The 19,636-nt window shown below is 40.8% G+C and overlaps 1 protein-coding gene across 3 annotated transcripts in view; it reads left to right on the forward strand.

The window, feature by feature from the left end:
• LOC122404952 (RNA-binding protein fusilli) overlaps positions 1-16,811 on the forward strand; it is a 29,027-nt gene extending 12,216 nt beyond the window's left edge. The window contains exons 4-12 of one of the 3 annotated variants that reach the window (XM_043409378.1): positions 575-664; positions 2,855-2,909; positions 2,999-3,109; positions 3,590-3,860; positions 3,951-4,166; positions 4,248-4,475; positions 4,601-4,802; positions 12,035-12,237; positions 12,385-16,811. In XM_043409378.1, the coding sequence (XP_043265313.1) occupies positions 575-664; positions 2,855-2,909; positions 2,999-3,109; positions 3,590-3,860; positions 3,951-4,166; positions 4,248-4,475; positions 4,601-4,802; positions 12,035-12,237; positions 12,385-12,564 (1,556 nt within the window). In that variant the 3' untranslated portion in view covers positions 12,565-16,811. Of the gene's footprint in view, positions 1-574; positions 665-2,854; positions 2,910-2,998; positions 3,110-3,589; positions 3,861-3,950; positions 4,167-4,247; positions 4,476-4,600; positions 6,101-10,412; positions 11,283-12,034; positions 12,238-12,384 lie in introns of those variants that run through there. The other 2 variants (XM_043409388.1, XM_043409368.1) reach the window with 2 other exon arrangements.
• The last annotated feature ends 2,825 nt before the right edge of the window (positions 16,812-19,636 follow it).

The raw sequence follows: 19,636 nt of genomic DNA on the forward strand, positions 1-19,636 counted from the left end.
ACCAAGATCAATCGAATGACTTAAGAAAGTCCCATGAAGTGGCCAACGTAGTCTTATCACGCGCGGAACACGGTGTAAAGGTCAACCTGGTGGAGATATTGGTAACAGCCTGACGACCAAACGAGATATACGGATAATAATTATGCGCGTAACAAGTCTGTTCGATTTCTCGGCGTTCTCAGCTACTCATCCTTAAACCGTGGCTGCCGCTCCTTTATATTTACACAACATCGAATTAATTTCTATTTTTATTATCACGGTAAACTTTGTAATTTAATAGTTTTTTTTTTCTTTTTATCGGTCACGCAAGAAATATGAACGTGCATTCGTATTATTTCCGTTTATTTGGAATCGATCTCCAAACGCTTCTAAATGAATATCAAATCGGAGCAAAATAAATCGTAAATATTTTTAAGCAATAGCAGATCCGATAATGTTTGGACTCGTTCGATATCCCGATATATCGCGCGCTCTTACGTAAAACCGTCGATTATGAGAATCTATGTTCCGTTTCGTCACGATAGGAATTATTCGTTTTTTGACAAAAATTTATCCTTGACTCGACGACAATCAGATTTCGGTCTACCGTCCGATACGGAAAACGATTATCACGTGAAGGAGATACAGGACATGATCAGCGTAATACAAAGAATGATCAAAGATGGTAAGTCGTCGTGTGACAAGTCCACGAATTTTCCTCTCGGTTGGAATATAAAAATGTGTAATGTAAAATTATATCTAATCTGCTCCTACGGCTGATAGCGGCAGTTTTTTGTAATTAACGAGCAGCTCGTGCGAAAAAAGAAAAAATGGCCTTTATTTTTCAAAGATTAAGGTTCACGTACGATATTTCTGTCTTTCGTGGACTCTAAACACGGCTAACGAACGTAGAGTATCGATTCGTTTTAATTTCTTAAGTTATAATCAGTATTTTATTAAACGTAATTCGAACCCTAATCGTACACGTCCCGAGTCCCAATTACACGTTAACAGTGAACCACGTTGATACAGACTTCCTAATTAATCGTGTTTTATTTTTAACTGGCACGTGCCTAGACTATGAATCTTTCCTTTTTCATCCATAATACTCAAGGCCGCATGACTTTCGAGCCATCATTTTTTTCGTAGAAGCAAGCTTCTTATAATATGTCATATCCCAAAAATGGAACATCGTTAAGTAATCTTTGTTATTTCACGTAATACTACTCGCACGTGATATTTTGGAGTTTTTTTTTTGTGATATGCAACGGCACGATCGATAACATTTGTAAAAAATTTAATCGAATAATTGTCAAGCCAGAGTGAAATGTCCTTGAAAAGATAAATATTAAATAGTCTGTTCTATTTTTTCATCTTACATTCGAAATATTTCTATTTTAAACGATACCTAACTCCACTTGCGTTGCACGCGAACGAAGAAAGGCCTAGCACAAGCGAATGCAAAGGATACAAAACGACACAATAAAAGAACGGAACGAAAAGGGAGAGAGGGAGAGAATACATAGTATATGTCTCAGGTCCGTGCATTGGTCCCTTCTGCGTGTTCATGGTTTATGAACGCGGGTCAAACTGTGTAATGTTATAAGCAGTGACGGCCATAATATACTCCTTATCACAGTGGTACTCATCTCGTGATGGTTTTAAATTTAAATGCATCGTGTGCCAGTGTATCGGACGGTGTGCACGCGTTGAACACAACGCGCAGTTGGTTTCTTGCGGGGGCACGTACTTACACCTCCTGTTGCTGAAAACAAAGGGCAATATTTTTACCGTCGCTTGTTCGCGCTTTACTCGACGGTTAAAAAATATTTTGTATTCGTCGCGTCGGGCTATGAAAATTGGACAATATTTGTCCGTGAAATTGTTGAAAAGATGTGCTGACACGTTGCACCGAGTAGGCAAATTGAATGCGAGAATTTCACTCGAGCGCGAGAAATCAGAGACAATCCACCGGTGTATGGTTACAGAAGGAAACGCGTACACGACAGAGTTCCGAGATACCGGGAACGACAATTATCTTTTACGCGGGAGAATCGATTTGTGCGGCAAATTATGGAAAATTCGTTTCGATGAAAATTTAAGACCGAGGGAAAATTGATTTTGATAACGGGTGTCGTTGTATTCGCGGACATTTACATAAGAAGTATACTAAAACTTTCTCTTGACAGAAAATTTGCATTGCAAACGCATGTGTTGACCAGGAGGAAGCGAGGTTACCCATTGTAAATCTACCACCTCGCTTGACTCTCCGAGGCATCGCCTGTTAACATTTCTTTGTTTAGACCGTCTTCTCCCCGACGTTAACGAATCAGAACAAAATAGACACTGCCAGAACTTTTCAATAGTCAATGGGAAAAAGATTCTCCCTTTTCTTGTAAACAGAAACCGTCCGACTGAGATTTATTTCGACGACGCAACCGTAAATTCGAAGCACTTTTTCCTCTTCGTAATTCTCTAATATGAAAGGTAGATTGCAAGTTCAAAATGTTACGTTATAATTAATGCAAGAATTAAAATAGAACTTACAGCATTTAGTTATATGTTTGAAATACATATATTCGCGATAGGAGCAACGTATTTTATGCATGCTCGGTCTTACTGTCAATTTCCATTTGAATTTCAATGAACGAATTATTAAGAAATGGTAGAACATCGAGACCTTGGTGAATCGCATTGTACTCGATTTTTTTGATCGATGTGAATCACGATCACGTTAGTATATGAACGACGTTGATCCATGAGGTTAATCTTGACCATACCCTTTTTTCCACCATCAATATTATTGTAAAACTATTGTTATTAGCATGCCAAATAAATTTATATTTATGCTCACAATTATATTTTTTCATTGTAGGTCACGTTTTCCAAACTCCCGAAGTAATTAACATTATTTTAGAACCTGGTATATGGTGAGTTATGTTTATTACATTTTTATTTTAAAAGTGCTATTAATTCTGAAATATATTCTGTTCATATTATGTAATGTTTTTTTTTCTAGCTCAAAAGATGAAGAAGTTGACAATGGCTGTGTAGTAAGAGCACGAGGTCTTCCTTGGCAATCGTCTGATCAGGACATAGCAAAATTTTTTCGTGGCTTAAATGTTGCCAAGTAAGTGAAATTTACTATCTATAGGTATTAAATATAAAAATTGTTTAAAATAAATTGTAATAACAGTTGTGGTATTTGTGTACAAGCCACTTGGATCCATGTAGAAAAGGTAAACATTCATATCTGACGCATAAATAGATTTATATTGTTAACGCAGTTGTTAAATTCTATCAGATTGTTGTGTGAGTTTAATTACCAAGGAAGTAGTTACGTTTACGTATAAGGTAGTAAACATGTTTTAAAAACTTATGTCATGCCTTGTTTACTTGTTTATGTTTTGCTCGTGCTATGATAACTATTATCTGGGGTCATGAATCTTGTGTGCCACACAATTTTACGAATAATTCTCAAGATTATTGCGGTTGTAACGTACATAACGTTATTTTTTACGCTTATCTACTATATAATAACCTAAAAAATTATGTATGATGTACTGCTCTCTATTATGTCACAGTATCAGTTAAAAATATTGTTTCGTAGGGGTGGTGTAGCTCTGTGTTTAAGTCCTATGGGAAGACGTAACGGAGAAGCATTAGTACGATTTGTTAATAAAGAACACAGAGACATGGCTTTAAAAAGACATAAACATCATATGGGTGGACGATACATAGAAGTTTACAAGGCTTCTGGAGAAGACTTTGTTGGTGTTGCTGGTGGTACAAGCGGGGAGGCTCATGCATTTTTGTCACGAGGAGCACAAGTTATTGTTAGAATGAGAGGCTTGCCGTACGATTGTGTTGCTAAACAAGTGGTGAGTACTAAAAGAATAAAATGTATTCTTTTTGTACATTCTATCATAGATTTCTGGCGTCGGTTTAATGGTGTATTATTTTTTTTACAGCTGGATTTCTTTTTGTCAGGACAAAAGCCTTGTCATGTGTTAGATGGGGAGGATGGAGTTCTATTCGTCAAGAAACCAGATGGGAGAGCGACTGGAGACGCTTTCGTTCTTTTTGCGAAAGAAGAAGATGCCGTAAAGGCATTGAGCAAACACAGAGATTGTATTGGTAGTCGGTATATTGAACTTTTTCGCAGTACAATTGCCGAGGTGCAACAGGTGCGTGCGCGCGCAAACAATGCGGGTACAAAAGTAGTGAAAATAGACGGTTCATTTGCATATCGATTTTGTGATTTACAGGTCTTGAATAGGGCGATTGACCCGAAACAGGTTGTGCTTCCGACGCCACCCATTCCACAGCTTCCCCCAATACTTCCACAACATATCATTACGTCCGGTACCCGTAAAGATTGCGTTCGATTGCGCGGTCTTCCTTACGAAGCTCTCGTAGAGCATATTCTCGAGTTTATGGGCGAGCATTCTAAGAATATTGTTTATCAAGGTGTTCATATGGTTTATAACGCTCAAGTAAGTATATCCATTTCTTTGAAGAATTTACCGAGTTTTGTTGGTAATAGGAGATCTAAGTGTTTTATAGAGGATTCAAGATAGTAGTATTTACCGTTCATTAACGATCGTTTTTGTCGGTTCAGGGTCAGCCTTCCGGGGAGGCGTTTATTCAAATGGACAGCGAAAGTTCGGCATTCGCATGCGCGTCGCAACGACATCATCGATACATGATATATGGAAAGAAGCAACGTTACATCGAAGTGTTCCAGTGCAGCGGGGACGATATGAATCTGGTATTGACAGGTGCGGTAACTCAACCGTCAACCAAGGCTCTGCTATCACCCGGTACGTTGACCTCACAAAATCCCGCAACTTTGACACATCCGCCTCCGCCGACGCCGGTACCGGTGCCGGTACCGACGGCGCAACCTCCCCTCTGGGATATTCACGCGTTAGTGCAGGCTCAAGCCCAAGCACAGGCGCAGGCTCAAGCGCAGGCTCAAGCTCAAGCTCAAGCTCAGGCAATCCGAAATCAAGACTTTTGGCTGATGGCCTTAGCCTCGAATCCGCCACCCACCTCCACCACTCCTGCATCCCCAACTTCGTCGGTGACGACTAAAACCCTCGCTCTACCCGGACCAAATCCGCAGCATCAGATACCCGCGTACGCCATGGGACCTCCAGGTGCAGGTGCCATGGCGGCTGCGGCCGCAGCGCTTCACGCTCAACAACCGACACCAGCACCCTTCTTACTATTCAACGTTCCTTCTCGAATTCCGATTTTACGAGCACCAGCGCCCCACAGCCTGCTGACACCCATCGTCCAAGCCGCGCCTATAAACCCAGCCGCCATAATGGGACTGAAACGAACTTGGGAAAGCGCTTTCCCGCCCGATGCATCCAATACTGTCGCGAAACGCGCCACGTGGCACACGCCAGCGACTGCATTCGCCCAAGCACCGACCGCGGCACCTGGTTTGCCTTATCCCGCTCAATTTTATCCTCAGATCTGATGGATCGAGCCGTGCCAGTGTCGATCGCGGCGGTAAAAAAAAGAAAAACGGATCGGATCGGTGTTTATGAATCTTCGTTCAATCACGTGCTCCGTTCTTCGTATTCTTTCCCGACGCTTACGCTGGTCGCGTCCAATGCAACCAACGAATCGTCCGTTCCTTTATACTTTCTTCGCGTCTCTTGTAACGGAGAGGCACGGAAAAAATTTACTCCGGTTGCATCGTCATCGTGTATGAGTGCATCGTATTATCGAGACGTATGATTCATTTCTTTCCACGAATGTACATGGTACACAATTCTTATTTCGCTATTGTTATTTGCAGACATTCCGCATGGTACTTTGTGCAAGACCCCCTTTTGTATCGGTGTACGGTGACTGTTATTTAGAGGTCCTTGTCCTTGGAACCCTTTCCTCCGACTAGAATATACGTACAATACTTTCTATTCTTTCAGACGCGTTTCCCATTTTGATACTTATATCGAGCAACAGTACTTAGAGTGTTTTATGTGTTACTTTATTTTACGTAACATGCACGTTTTTTGATGATAAGCGTCGCTCTTTAGACGGTGTATCGCTGTACGCGATCGCGTGTCTCTTTGTTTTGTGTGAAGTCTGGTAATTTACACGTAAGATCGCATCGTTATATACAATGTGCAACAAAGTGCCTTAACGTAAACGCGAACGAGGACTCTTTGATTTAGGTCATTTTTTCTGAAGATTTCGTGATTTATATGCATATGTAAATATATACATATAAATTTATATGTTATATATACAAATATCAAACATATACATACTATATATATATATATATATGATTTATATATTTTGCTAGAAATATTTTTATTAGTGCGTAAGTAATGGACATTCCATCCAATGTTATCAATTTTTTAAGCTCTGATCTTTTGGAGCGTAGCTATATCTTCACGCGGCATCTACTTTACGGTGCGTCAGAAACGAGAGAAAAAAGAAAAAAAAAAAGAACCTGGTCGTGTCGCGGTTTCGCTCAAATTTTTGCACTGTGATGCGCGAGAGCTTCCCGAGCCAAACATGTCCGACATGGCCGACAAGTCCGACGATGAAGTTCACAAATCCGTTTCTAGCTCTCATCACATTCCCAATAAGACACTTAAGACGCTTATATACCGTCTGTTACCGATCGAAAGTCACAGGGGAGTACTCAACACTCGAAACCGGAAATCGGAACAATTACGTTCGAACGTGTTATTATTGTTTTTACACGAACATTCTACGACAGTGCAAGTACGTTAATCGGTTGGACAATCGTGTTAAAGTTACGAGAGAAAACCTTGGAGACGCAGGCAGCAGCAATTTTCCCAATTTCAAATACGACAATCTATGTCCTTACGACATTGTTCTAAAAATAATTGCATTCCTCCGCGCAACAGAGCTATTCTTTTTTTACTCGAAATTTTCATATTCAACAGTTTATAGATATTCAAACGTTAACTTTACATAGTTTCATCGTTAAGCAAACACATAAATACCAATTTTATTCATTCGCATAGCTCGTTGGTGTCGTAAAAAGAGAGTATATTCGCGTATTTCTTTACCCGTCAGAAACTTTAATTAGAAACTATTTCGGAATTTATGAGAATCGAAGTTTCTTATTAACTTCGCTTGATATGATTCTTCGAAATTCTCTCACGTTGTACCGTCATTCGGGTCACGTAGCTTGTGATTGTTAACTTGGTGTCGGCATTTTTCACCCTTTCGATGCTCTTCCACGGTTTTATATTTAACGGTAACATAGTTGGTGGATAGAATATGTGGTCTATTAGAGAAGAAATGTGCAGAGAGACCGACCGTGCGAACGACGATCGTGCATATTTATCATGCCTATAAAAGAGCTTTCACGGTCTTCCGTGACCCGAGAAGTTCCTTTTGTTCCGACTCTCTGTGTGGGCCCCTTAATACTCGATCTCGGTGTTATCACGATGAAAAATTTCTTCTTGCCACGTATTTTCTTTCTATCTATTATTTTTTTTTTTTTTCTTCTTTGCGTAGCGCGATAACAAGACGAATTTGAACACGGAAACGTACAATGATCGTTGTTGCCTCGAAAGTATAAAGTCCACGGGTATAGAAATGACTGGTTTGCATGCCGTGGTTTGTAGAGGGACGTGCATACCTGCAAGTACCTGTAATAATCTTTCTTCGTTAGTTATCGTTCACAGCTAGACGTTTTACGTAACGCGTCAATTTCGTTTCTCCTTTAGCACGTAACTATGTTCATTATATATTAGTCGTATATATATAATTTTTTTTTTTGTTCCCCGGGTGTTCCTCCGTTCCTTCCTCGTGCATTCCTTCCCCGACCTGCCGACATGTACACACACCTCGTAACAATTTTCTCGTACTTTTACGTGGTAATCCTATATAATCTCGCACAAGCCTCTCTCTGTTTGACAGGATGCGGTAGCGTATTACATAGTAATCGAGTAGTAGTACTTTTGGTATACCTAGTCCTGTTTTGTCGTTACGAATTGCTGTGCAAAGTGTGCACACGGGGCCCTATTCCGATACTTTTCGCGTTCACCGTTCGCAGGTTGAAAAGAGGTACAGCGGATTCCGGTTGATCGGAGTTCACGCGAAACCAGAACATCTTCGATCCATTTCGATCGAACGATTGGGATAGCTCGATCGATCGACGTTCGCTGTCCTTCGCTCTCCAATGGCGTCGAAGGAAAAGCCCACGAAGAATGTACTTTGGTATCCGGGCACCGCGCACACTTTGCATTCCAATCTCACAGATGTAACTCGAGAATCGGGTATTGCCTGCCGATATATATTTACGTCGGGATTATGCTTCCTGAGTCGGCTTCACCCTAGCATTAATAGACATCCTAGAAACTAGATTTCGCGAGACGACGCGACACCGAGGGCGAACCAGTCGTTATTTTCGTAGCCGTCTTAACGCGCGTCGGCGAGGGATTTATTGGTGCTTCCGTTTCGCGTCGTCTCCACGGGGGCGCATCTTGGTGTGTTTTTTTTTTTTTTTTGACAAACGTAAAATAAATGTATCGGTCGAGCGCGTTGAGACGTTCGCCCGGAGTTCGATTCTTATCGCCGCGAAAATTAATACCGATCGAAGGTGAGGCGAGTCACGAACGCGGGCCGAACTTCTTAACGCGTTCGACTATCGCGGGGACTCTTTTTATTTTTGTTTTATTATTATTAAAAATACCATTACCATCGATAATTGCCGTATGTACGGTACGTAAGATGCGCCTTCTCGATGAACGAGACACGCGTACAACGAACGGACAACTTTATGCGTCGACAGATCAAGTGCTCTAGGAAAACTGTTGCAGCGATGCACATTGATTTCCAAAAACATTTTCATCGAGCGTTAACACAAAGCTACGTCTTTCAATCGAGCGGCTTAACGTATCGACGCATAATGTCGTTCAAATGTGTATTACCTGCCATTAGCTTTCGCTGGGCACTCACACGAGCCGTATTATACACGAATCCACAGGCTACTGAGGGAGAGAAAGGGAGAGAGAGTGTGTGTGCGTGGGTGCGAAAGGATGGAGAAAAGAACAAGTGAAAAGGGAGTAGCATTATAGACACTATCGTCCTCCGTACTAACTCCAAAAAAAAAAAAAACAAAAAAAAAACAACAAAAAGCTCGTTATATCAAGGCCGTGGCATTTCCCATTGCGTTGAATGTGTTGTCTGGTTATTGTGAATCGCTAACCTGGTGACTGACAGTGTCGTCCCTTTGCAAATTTACATTTAACTCATTGTCGTCGGTACTGGTTATTGTCAGTACATACGTTTGTCGCTACTATTCGGATGCTGACTAAGGCGGCGCGGTATTTGTGTGAACTAATTATACATCCATAGGGGCCTTTGGATAGAAACATGTGGCAGACTCTGGTCCATCTCGAAATCATTTTAATCCCTCGCGGTGCTTTTTACGAAACATCGAACGCGTTTGACAATCGTAATCGTGGGATTCTCGCCCGAGTCGCGCTCTGAAGCTGAATTAATAAATTTAATGATCGACGAAACTATCGTGTAATCGATCGAATCAATGATCGAGGGATTTACGAGACGGGCAAGGGTCTCCAGGATATCGTCGTACAAAACAATTCCGCGAGTTCACGGCCAATCGTGATTGTCCTGGCGAAAGTTAATAAAATCGCGCGGTACAACTCCACACGCGCACGTTCGCGAGGTAACGAAAACTGGACCAGTTCGGTTCTTGTGCGACACTTTTGATCCATTTTTTTTTTTTTTTTCCTATATTTTGTTGTTGATTTTTTTTTTTCTTTTTTTTTTTTGCTCTCTTTTCGTTACGGCAGGACGTTTTTTTTCCGATTGCGTTTTATCTACTGGGATATATAGGACACTCACGCACATAATATACACCCACACGAGTACGTACACATACACACGCACACACAACACGTACACGCATTTACACGAGAATCGTAGTATATACTGATCTTTTTTTTACACCTTGTATACACTTTTTTTTCTGTATATCGACGATTATATCGATGGTGAACGATCATGTTTAATAAATGTGCCTTGTGGACATACATATCTTTTTGCTTGCCGGGTTGGTGGACTCTTACCCTGATTATATTACCCTCGCCTGGTGGTGGTAATTTTCGTGGCACGGGTGATATATCCGTCGTTCGTTTCACATTTCTTTTGAGATTAATTTTGTATTTTTCTTTTATCTTTTTTGTTCCGATAGCAACGAAGATGGAAATTTGTATTGTTTTCGCTTTTGATGCGATTAACGTTGCTCCCGCGGCTCGAACGGGGGATTCCGTCGAGCCCGAGAAAACGTTTTCGCGTCGCGATATATCGCGGGATCTCCCGTTTATCGTGGACGTCCTGAAAATTACGACCACCGTACCCTGTTACGTTCTATACATTTTTTTTCACTGGGCTCGCAGGTATCTTTGGTGTCTACAGATCAAGTTGGAGATTTCTGTGTCGTAACTCTTGCCTCCCTCTCTCTCACTCTCTGTTTATTTGCTCTCGCTCACATGATAGGTACTCTCTCTCACTCTCTCGGACTCTCTGTCTCTTTTCGTTGCTCTAGCTGTCTCTCCCGCTCTCTTGTTATTTTTATTATTTTTTTTTTTTGTTGTGTTTTATCACCCACGATTTCCCCTTTCTTTTTCGATCCTGTTCAAAGAACGGTCACTGTTGTGTCGTTAACATATCATCAGGCAAGCCTGTGATTAGATCTAACGTTGGTTCCTGACCATCGATACATTGCAATCTAAATTCACGACGAGCTCGATTATATGTATATCCGTTTACCTTCGTTCTTACGAAACTCAGCGAAATTGTGTTCTCTTCGGCTTCTCTATTGTTTTTTTTTTGTTTCTCGATTAATTTAACGTGACACGTTCCCCGTTCGATTAAAATGCTCCAACGTTTGCACTATCCTCGATACGAAGCTTTTCGTAACGTTTTTAACGTGCAATCGAATAATAACGATCGGCTGAAACTGATTTAATACGTATACCCCGTTGTCCTAAAATTCTTCTTCGTTGTGTCATCGAAGATCGCACGCAAAAAGGCTTTTCTTTAATACGCTGGGGAGAAGAGAAGGGAGAGAAAGAGCGAGTGGGAAAAGGTCTGAGAGAGGGAAGCAAGAAGAGAGAGGGAGAGTTTGAGTGAATTTTGGTGATTTGGCAGAGGGGTCGAAATCGCAAGTTGGTGCTACATATATATAAAACATACGTATATATCGTGTTACAATGGTGCAGTGTCGATTGCTGTTTGGTAGCGGGATCTACAAATACTAACTTCTGTGCTTCCAGGTAGGCCAAGTCCAAATCATTATTCCTTTGGATGACGGGCTTTTATACGGTCCGAGCGAGTCCGCGAGAACTGCCAAAAGTATTAAAAGAAGACAATTCTTAAAAATCGAACGACGAAGGTAGAAACACCGATTCCAGAAGACTCGAACGGACCGGTAGAAAATCGTCAAATTAATCGTGAAATCGTGCAGGTCGCGGGAACGTCGATAAAAGAGAAGAAACATGTGAGAGAACATTGAGATCAGAATCACCGATTTAACACGCGGAGAACCAGAAGCGCGTTACTTATTTTTCTGCACGATGTCATCGACCACGAATCGTGGTGTGGTTACATAGTTGGGCACTCTTCTTATGTTTGTACATACATAGAATCTATGGGTGTTATCAGATTTTTTATTATTTTCATTTTATCGGGAGTCTATTAATCCACGAGCAAGTGTTCTCGCTATAAAAAAGAAAATTTAATACGCGCTTCGAGCATAATATTTCAGGCTCGTGCTCGAGACGCGACACGGTTTGGTGCAACGCGCAACGATCGAATCATCGGAAGGGTTTTATTTTTTTTTTGTTTAAATGTTTAATGTCCCTGGTAACCATTCGAGGGATCTGAAAAGTTCCTCGCGGGGCAACGGAGGGAGGAACTTTTGGATCGTTGCTCCCGATCGTTTCGTCCTTTTTCGTTAGTATACGATCGATCGGAGGGGATCGAGGGGATTGATTGTATGCCTTGTTATTCCCTTTAGGAGGCACGATGTTGCCACCACCGCCGGTCGCGATATTTCCACCTGCGGCTGCGATGCTACCGCGCGGACCACCACAGTTTGCGGCACCCTATCCGCCTCCAATTTTTTACTGGCCTTACCCCTCGCCGCCGGTCAGCCCGACTAATTATTATAATCCGGCGAACGTTGGTGGTATCGCGGCGATTCCCCAGCAAGCAGCGTTGGTAAGTGTCCCGTTTTGTTCTTTTCTTCTACCCGTCAAGAGAGGATTCTCGATGTTCGAGCAACGTCTGATTTATCACGTGCATGCAAAATTAGGTACTTTGCTCGCTTGACAAGATCCGATAATTAGAATACAATTTCGTTTGCAGTTAACCCCGGCAGAGTGTCTGCAACTCGCACCCGGGGCGACAGTGCCCACCGCTAACACACCAACGGCAGAATCACGTATCGACACATTCCTGCCGCGAATGGAACTGGAGAAACGCGTACCTGTTTCTGCACCCCCGCAAGCGGAATGCAGCCCATTCGTCGAGGTTTTCATGGTTTGATGATCATGCGCGTGAAAACTCGTACGGCGAATCCGCTATACGTGCGCGCTTGCCTCGCTGTTGATATTTGACGGAGTCGAGCCAAGCGCCCGTAAACTATAACCTCGCACGACAGAAACTTAACGTTACGTCTTTCCTGCTCTTTGCTCGTACGATCGGGGGGACGTTGTCTCGACACCATCGTACCGATCAGAGCGCGTCGCGGCCATTGACGGGAGGCCACGGGCGGGGATATCCACCGCGACACGATTTCACGATCCTCATCCACGAATAAAGCTTCCCTTTCAAATCGAACGTGTCGCCGGGTGTCACGTTTCTTTCTAGTCTAGAGACAGATGCAAGTCGTCGTAGCATAGCGCAGTGACGTCGTTTCTTTCTCGTCGTTCGTTTCAGTAGCCTTGAGAGAGTACACGCGCGGCGCGTTCTCTATTCTCCTTTGATCCTCGTTATTCCTGAGTCCCAGTTCTACGCCCTCTCTATTAGGTCATATCGGTAAGCAGTACGCGTATATTCGATCTTTTCAAAAAAGGATAACACGGAGCAATTTATTTACAGCCGTCGATCCATCGATAGCGGCTGTTCCCTAATTTGTCTTGTTTCGTTCTTTCCCGAAAAGAGAAAAGTACTCGCCTTTACTTATGAGATTTACGTGAACACGTTTCTCCGCTCTGCGTCCGAGCATCAAAGCGTTGCATGGTCCGTTCCGGGAGCAAAGAGTCAACCGATAATTGAACAGTTATCTGGTTGTCTTGGTATCGGTAATACGTACGTTTTAGAAGTAGCAGACGTTGATCGTTCCGTGTAGGACCTCTAAAGTAACGATCGCGGCGTGCGGTTCGTAGTAATCGCCCTCGCCAGTAGATGATCATTTTCTCAAAATTGCCGTCGAAATAATATTTAATGCCACTTAAGAGCAGTGACAGGGGTGCAGCTAAAAGGTCCTGTTGGCCATCCTGAATTGGCAAGAAATGGCGGTGAAACATAGAAAATAATTTATTCGATCAACTAATGGCGAGGCAAACCAACCCGGAATCCGTTTATCTGACACGCGACGACTAGCTTTTATTTTGTACAGACGTATATTATGCAACGTTTCTTACCGAACTCGTCGGACCCAGGGCTAGGGCTACTTGAATTTTTCTGCATTCGGATACACGAATTACGCCGGGTATATTCATTCGGGACATTCTATTGATTTTTGTTAAGTTTAATTAACATTCTATACATTTTTGTTACGATAAAGAGAATTTAATATATTTATAGAAAATAGTATACAAAGCCTTGTCAGCGAAAGGAGTAGCAAGAATGAAAAACTGATACTTGCGTGGTGATTTTTGAATACTTGAATATTCGAAGTTTGTTCGCGGACATTCCGAATGCTTGTAAAATATTCGAACAATCCTAGCTCTGATCGGACCCACGTTGACTCTTTCTCAGCATGACCGCGCGAACAATCGTCGTCGTTGACATGAATTAACGCGCAATGGCGCTTTTACCGTAGGACTTTTACTTAATTTAATTTAAAGTTTTAATATGAAAATTTAATATATACCCTGTCGAGCATCGTTGCTCGAACGATAACATTTATTATCGTTGATTCGCTATATGTTTAAATACATTGTGTATCGATCTAAAGTAATTATTATTCGACTGTAAAGCGTCGTCTGACGCTGGACTACCGGACTCGTCGGTTCGCTCGAATCGTTGTAGAACGGTGCAAATCGCGTTGCCAGTGCATCGTGATTTTTTTTTCGCGTCGGGACACGCCACGTAACAGCAAACATTACGAACGTCTTCCGTTAGTATGTTACTCCTTCGGGCCAATTTTTAATCGTCGATTCGCGCATACGATCGATCTCGCCGTGTGCATCTCGATGCACGCTTAGATCAAGGTTTTTACAAGAGTTACGCGACATACAAAGTTGTCCAGTGGTTCGAGGAATAACCAAAAAGGGACAATTCTCTGGTTGAAAAACCCACTTACCATAAAAAAATTAAGAAATTAGAACTGGGATAAAAAGATAAGTTTTTTTCTCGAATATACTTGTACAACGATTACAATCAATGCCGAGTACAAACAAAGTCTATTCCATATTTACAACTTATTTTTGCACGAGAAATCACCCTTTTCGGTTATACCGTGTATTATCTATACACCCTGTGCAAGTTGATAAGAGATATGTTGGTAACCTTTTGGGGTCAAGAGCGTGAACGCCAGAGATGAACTGATCGCTCAATCACGTAATTAGTTCGTACGTATTTATGAAAAACAGTTCTTTTCTCGAGCGTTTTTTTTTTTTTTTTTTTCTTTTCACGCACGATTTCTCGATCTTACTTTCCCTCGCTGGAGCTATTTACTCTCGTTAAGCCTCCCTCCCCCCTTCTCAGAAAATACATTCATATCTTTCGTAGCTAATTTTTAATCGTGTAACGATATTACGTAGTCGAACGAGTGTCTGCGATGCGTGTACAAAGCGCTGATAAAACGTGTGCGTGTGGTTCATGTACGATCGCGTAGTTGTCGCCTAGCATCTATAAATCCGAGTGAGGAGAGGGATGGGGAAAGAGATGAATTACAGATACTTCGTATAAAAGAAAAACAATTCGAGCCAGGGACATTTTTCTCCGATAACTTGGAAATCATGTTCCTTCTCGCTGTTCCTGTTACTGCTAACGGCGCTCGTGTACAAAAAAGGTGCAATTTTAGATATAAAGAACGAGGATGGCGCTCGAGGAGCCACGGGCTCGTTCTATCAATAGAAATTAAGAATTACATTCGATAAAATACTTAATATTTCTTGCGATGCGAACATATTATACATATATGCAAATTATACGAATAATAGATATACATATACGTCCTTAATGAATATTATTACAGCTAGGTTTCGACATGAGCTTGGATTAATCGATAATCGTTAATCGATGTTATGAGTGTTGTTAATAATTGCCAAAAAAAAGTTGAGCGTACGTTCCTGGTCTAAAAAGTACGAAGTAACATCGTGTATGTTTCTGCTTTCGATTGAACGAATATAGTTTCCCGTCTAATATTCGAAGCGTAAAACGTTGAGAGAGAGTGAAAGGTTATTACACTGGGCGAGACAGGTAATACGAGGTTCGATCGATAACTATCGAGACATTTTCGACTACCACGACTATCGAACTCTCGATTCAAACGTACCTGAAGTTTTTTTTCATTGAACGTACGCGCCAGAAACCGTTACTGATACGCAGTTCGTTATATTTTATCCAACGATTCTTGTCGACGAAGCGTAATGAAAATGTGACGAGACGATTCGAAAAGTACGAGTGCTCCGAGTTGATGTTATCTCTCGTAAGTAGACGAGTTCGTTCGTTTAAGTTTTACTTATAATAAGTATGTTAAAGTATAGGCGCAAACAGTGCTACGTGTTAACGAGCGCAACGAACAAATCACATTCGTTTGTACTGTTTCTCGTTGCTGTACCTGCTGTCTCGTACAATTTGTGCAATAATTTTCCTTCTGTTTTTGTTGTTGTAACGTGCGTAATAGGGATCAAACGAATGAGCTTTCCGTACCCGTGGTACATCAAAGGAATCGATCAAAAGTAATACATTTCCAGAAAAAAGTACTGCCTCGTTGACAAAGTCTGTTCGAATAATTTTGCTCCAGTTTTGTTTCTTTTTAGCATCTACCGCGTCCCAAGTTTTATGAGATTTTCTTTTCTGCATACAGTCTACACGTCACAGTTCCTTTTCTCTTCCCCATACAGATAAATATTATATTTTCCACCAGGAACTTCTGATTTTATAATTGTTGTTCCTGACTACACGCCCTACGAGGATAGTTCCTAACTAAAGATGTTCTCCCGGTAGTCAGGATAGTTTCTCGCGAAATTAACAAAGAATCTACACGATATGAAAGTACCGACAGCGTGTATGTACATTTTCATTCCGTAACTTCGAGAAAGTCTGGAGCAAAATATTTGGATGATATTTGCAAATTGAACAAAATCATTACGTGGCTAATGGGAATCTGGCAATTCGATCTCGGCGTTGACTCTCCTATTTGTGTTAGCTTAACAGAAAATTGTACATATTACACATTCGCAATTTTACTTTTATGAGATTGCAGTGTTTGGATGAAAAAAAGAAAAGAAAAAAATATCGCTTTCAAAAGGGGCGAAACGAGCAGAGCCTTTTTATTTGTACGTGAGCAACGTTGCGAGCACACAGAGAGCTTTATTAAAATACGAAAATATAAAAATGAAAAAAAAAAAAAGAAAAACTTTCGTCTACCGTGAACGTAGACGAGCTATCGCTGTTGATTGATCGTTTCTGCGGTCTAAGAAAACGGCTACGACGAATAGTAATCTGATCCCGATATTTAATAATGTTATTAACGATATTAATATATTCGATATTGTTTTAAAATAGTCTTCCGTAATTTATTCGTCAACCCCTTCATTATATCGTGTAATATATTGTACGCGCACGTAAAAGTGTCTATTTAATTATAACACTTGGAAAATAAACGATACCGCTATTCTTATTTCGTTCGCCACCTTGGATCAATGAATTAACTTCTTTCTTTCTAATTTGATGCAATTCGTTTATTAGTTCTGTCGTGAAAACTGTACAAATTAAATTACCTACGTTTTTAATAATCGAACAATTACATTATATTATGCCTTGAGAACGCGTCGAAAATATTTGGAGGATATTTTTTAAACGTGCAACGCTTGTTTTTCTTCCGCTCGTAAAAACGTATAAATATATAAAGATATTTGCGCTCGGCTGCTTAAATTAAAAACAGTGTCTCCACGAGTTGTACAATCCTTCTTTGGAAGAATAAATTCGCATAGAGCGCGCTTTGCCCGTTGAGCTGTCATTCTTTAATAACTTGTATAAAAAATATGAATGAAATGTCTTACGGTTGATTCACTGACAAAATATCGTTTAGTATCTGTATATCTATACATACATAAATACGCAAGTGTTGCATACCTGGAACAGGCAATGTCGCTTGTACACACAATAGACCTATATGTATATGTATACGGACGGATAATCTATTACAATAGAATGCGTGTAAAATTCGTATTGAAGGCGCTTGGTGAGATCACCTGGTTTAAGGAAAACTATATCTGTTTAATAATTCGTGCATCGAGTCGAACTTAATTCGGTAGATATAGTATTCCTTAATGGACAATTCCATGATTACGCTAGAAAGACTAAAATATAATTTATACTCCGACGAGTTATCTATCACAACGTGAACACGCGAGTACATCTCACTCTGCGAGTATAAAACGCATACTCTTCGACGGTTTGGCAGTGCAGTACCATACATTTATGACAACTGAAATTTTTCTATCGCTAAATTTTCTTTCTCATGGATTTTTTTTTTTATCGTTAGAGACTTGCACCGAAATAATACCAGTATATCGGTTTCAGTATTACAAAGATACCGATATTTCGGTATAGTATAAAAATCATACAAGTATAAAGTCCCTGCTAATCTTGAACCTTGTTGATACGTACATTTTCTCGTGATTTCGTGTCCAAACAGTTTCCAAAACGATAAATTATTCAAGAACGTATAACTGACTTTTTGAACTTACTCTAAGCAGCGAACCATCGTTCGCATCGTTGTACGATATAATACGATTTTCTGTACAGAATGCGTTCGAAGAAATAATTTTCCCTACTCCGCGCGATAGATCGGTGAATGCACTATGCTACGTAATTAGGTACAACTTGCGATCGTGCTCGAGTACAATCCGTCCAACTTGAGGATCGTTTCTAAAAAGAATCTTGCATCGAGGTTCAGCGCCAACCGAATATTGAGATCTTGCCTTTAAATCAATGCTAACTAAGAACGATCCCTGATCCGGGAATTAAAAAAGTTTTCAAACTTCAGGGATATACAGGGTGGGGCATTTTAAACAGGTCACCCGAATAACTCGCTTGTTTTTGAAGATAGGAGAAAATGCATTTAGACCAAACTTACTTGGTATCGGGGGGCTCATAATCCGGTATTACCATTTTTTCTGTAGGTGGAGGCGTCAAGGAGATATGAAGGTCAACTCTGTTTTTTTAAACGGAATAGTATGTTTTTTTACTTACATGTCTGATAGAGTGTTTCAAGGCGAATACAATGACCTATTATTAAGGTCATTCAAGGTCACCCAAAGTCAACTGCAATAGAAAATAAATTGTCTCGAAGCACTCTTCGAACACTTGGATACTTTGATACTGCTACTACAAGTTTGGTAGTTGGTATTTCGCGGTACACTTCTGCCTTTAATTTTCCCCACAAATAAAAATCGAGAGGTGTCAGGTCTGGGGATCGTGTGCCGGCCATTTGTTACTTCCTGATCGACCTGACACCTCTCGATTTTTATTTGTGGGGAAAATTAAAGGCAGAAGTGTTCCTCGAAATACCAACTACCAAACTTGACATGCAAGAACGTATAAGAAGAGTTTGCTCTGTAATAGATACAAATGAAATTTGCCAGGTAGTGTCATCACTAGACTGCGGATCTTTATGCAAATTCACATTTTTATTAATAGAATTAATGGAACGGGAGCTTCGCAGAGGGCTGTCTCAACCCCTAAATATAATAATTCGTATCTTACTTTATGTATTTCTTATATTTTTGCATATTAAATGCATTCTGTAGTTTTTTGAGGATTAAAATTTCCGCAGTCTAGTCATCACTATTGCAACGATTTAGACTATGTATCCATGTTCAAGGTCGCCATTTTGAACACTTGTAGTAGCAGCGTGAAAGTATCCAAGTGTTCGAAGAGTGCTTCGAGACAATTTATTTTCTATTGCAGTTGACTTTGGGTGACCTTGAATGACCTTAATAATGGGTAATTGTATTCGCCTTGAAACACTCTATCAGAATGTAAGTAAAGAAACATACTGTTCCATTTAAAAAAACAGAGTTGATCTTCATATCTCCTTGACTAATTGGTAATACCAGATTATGAGGCCCCCGATACCAAGTAAGTTTGGTCCACTGCATTTTCTCCTATCTTGAAAAGCAAGCAAGTTATTCAGATGACCTGTTTAAAATGCCCA

Source organism: Colletes gigas, unplaced genomic scaffold (genome assembly GCF_013123115.1).
Source record: "Colletes gigas isolate AHSC1104 unplaced genomic scaffold, ASM1312311v1 Colletes_gigas_Sc00001, whole genome shotgun sequence".
Lineage (NCBI taxonomy): Eukaryota > Metazoa > Arthropoda > Insecta > Hymenoptera > Colletidae > Colletes > Colletes gigas.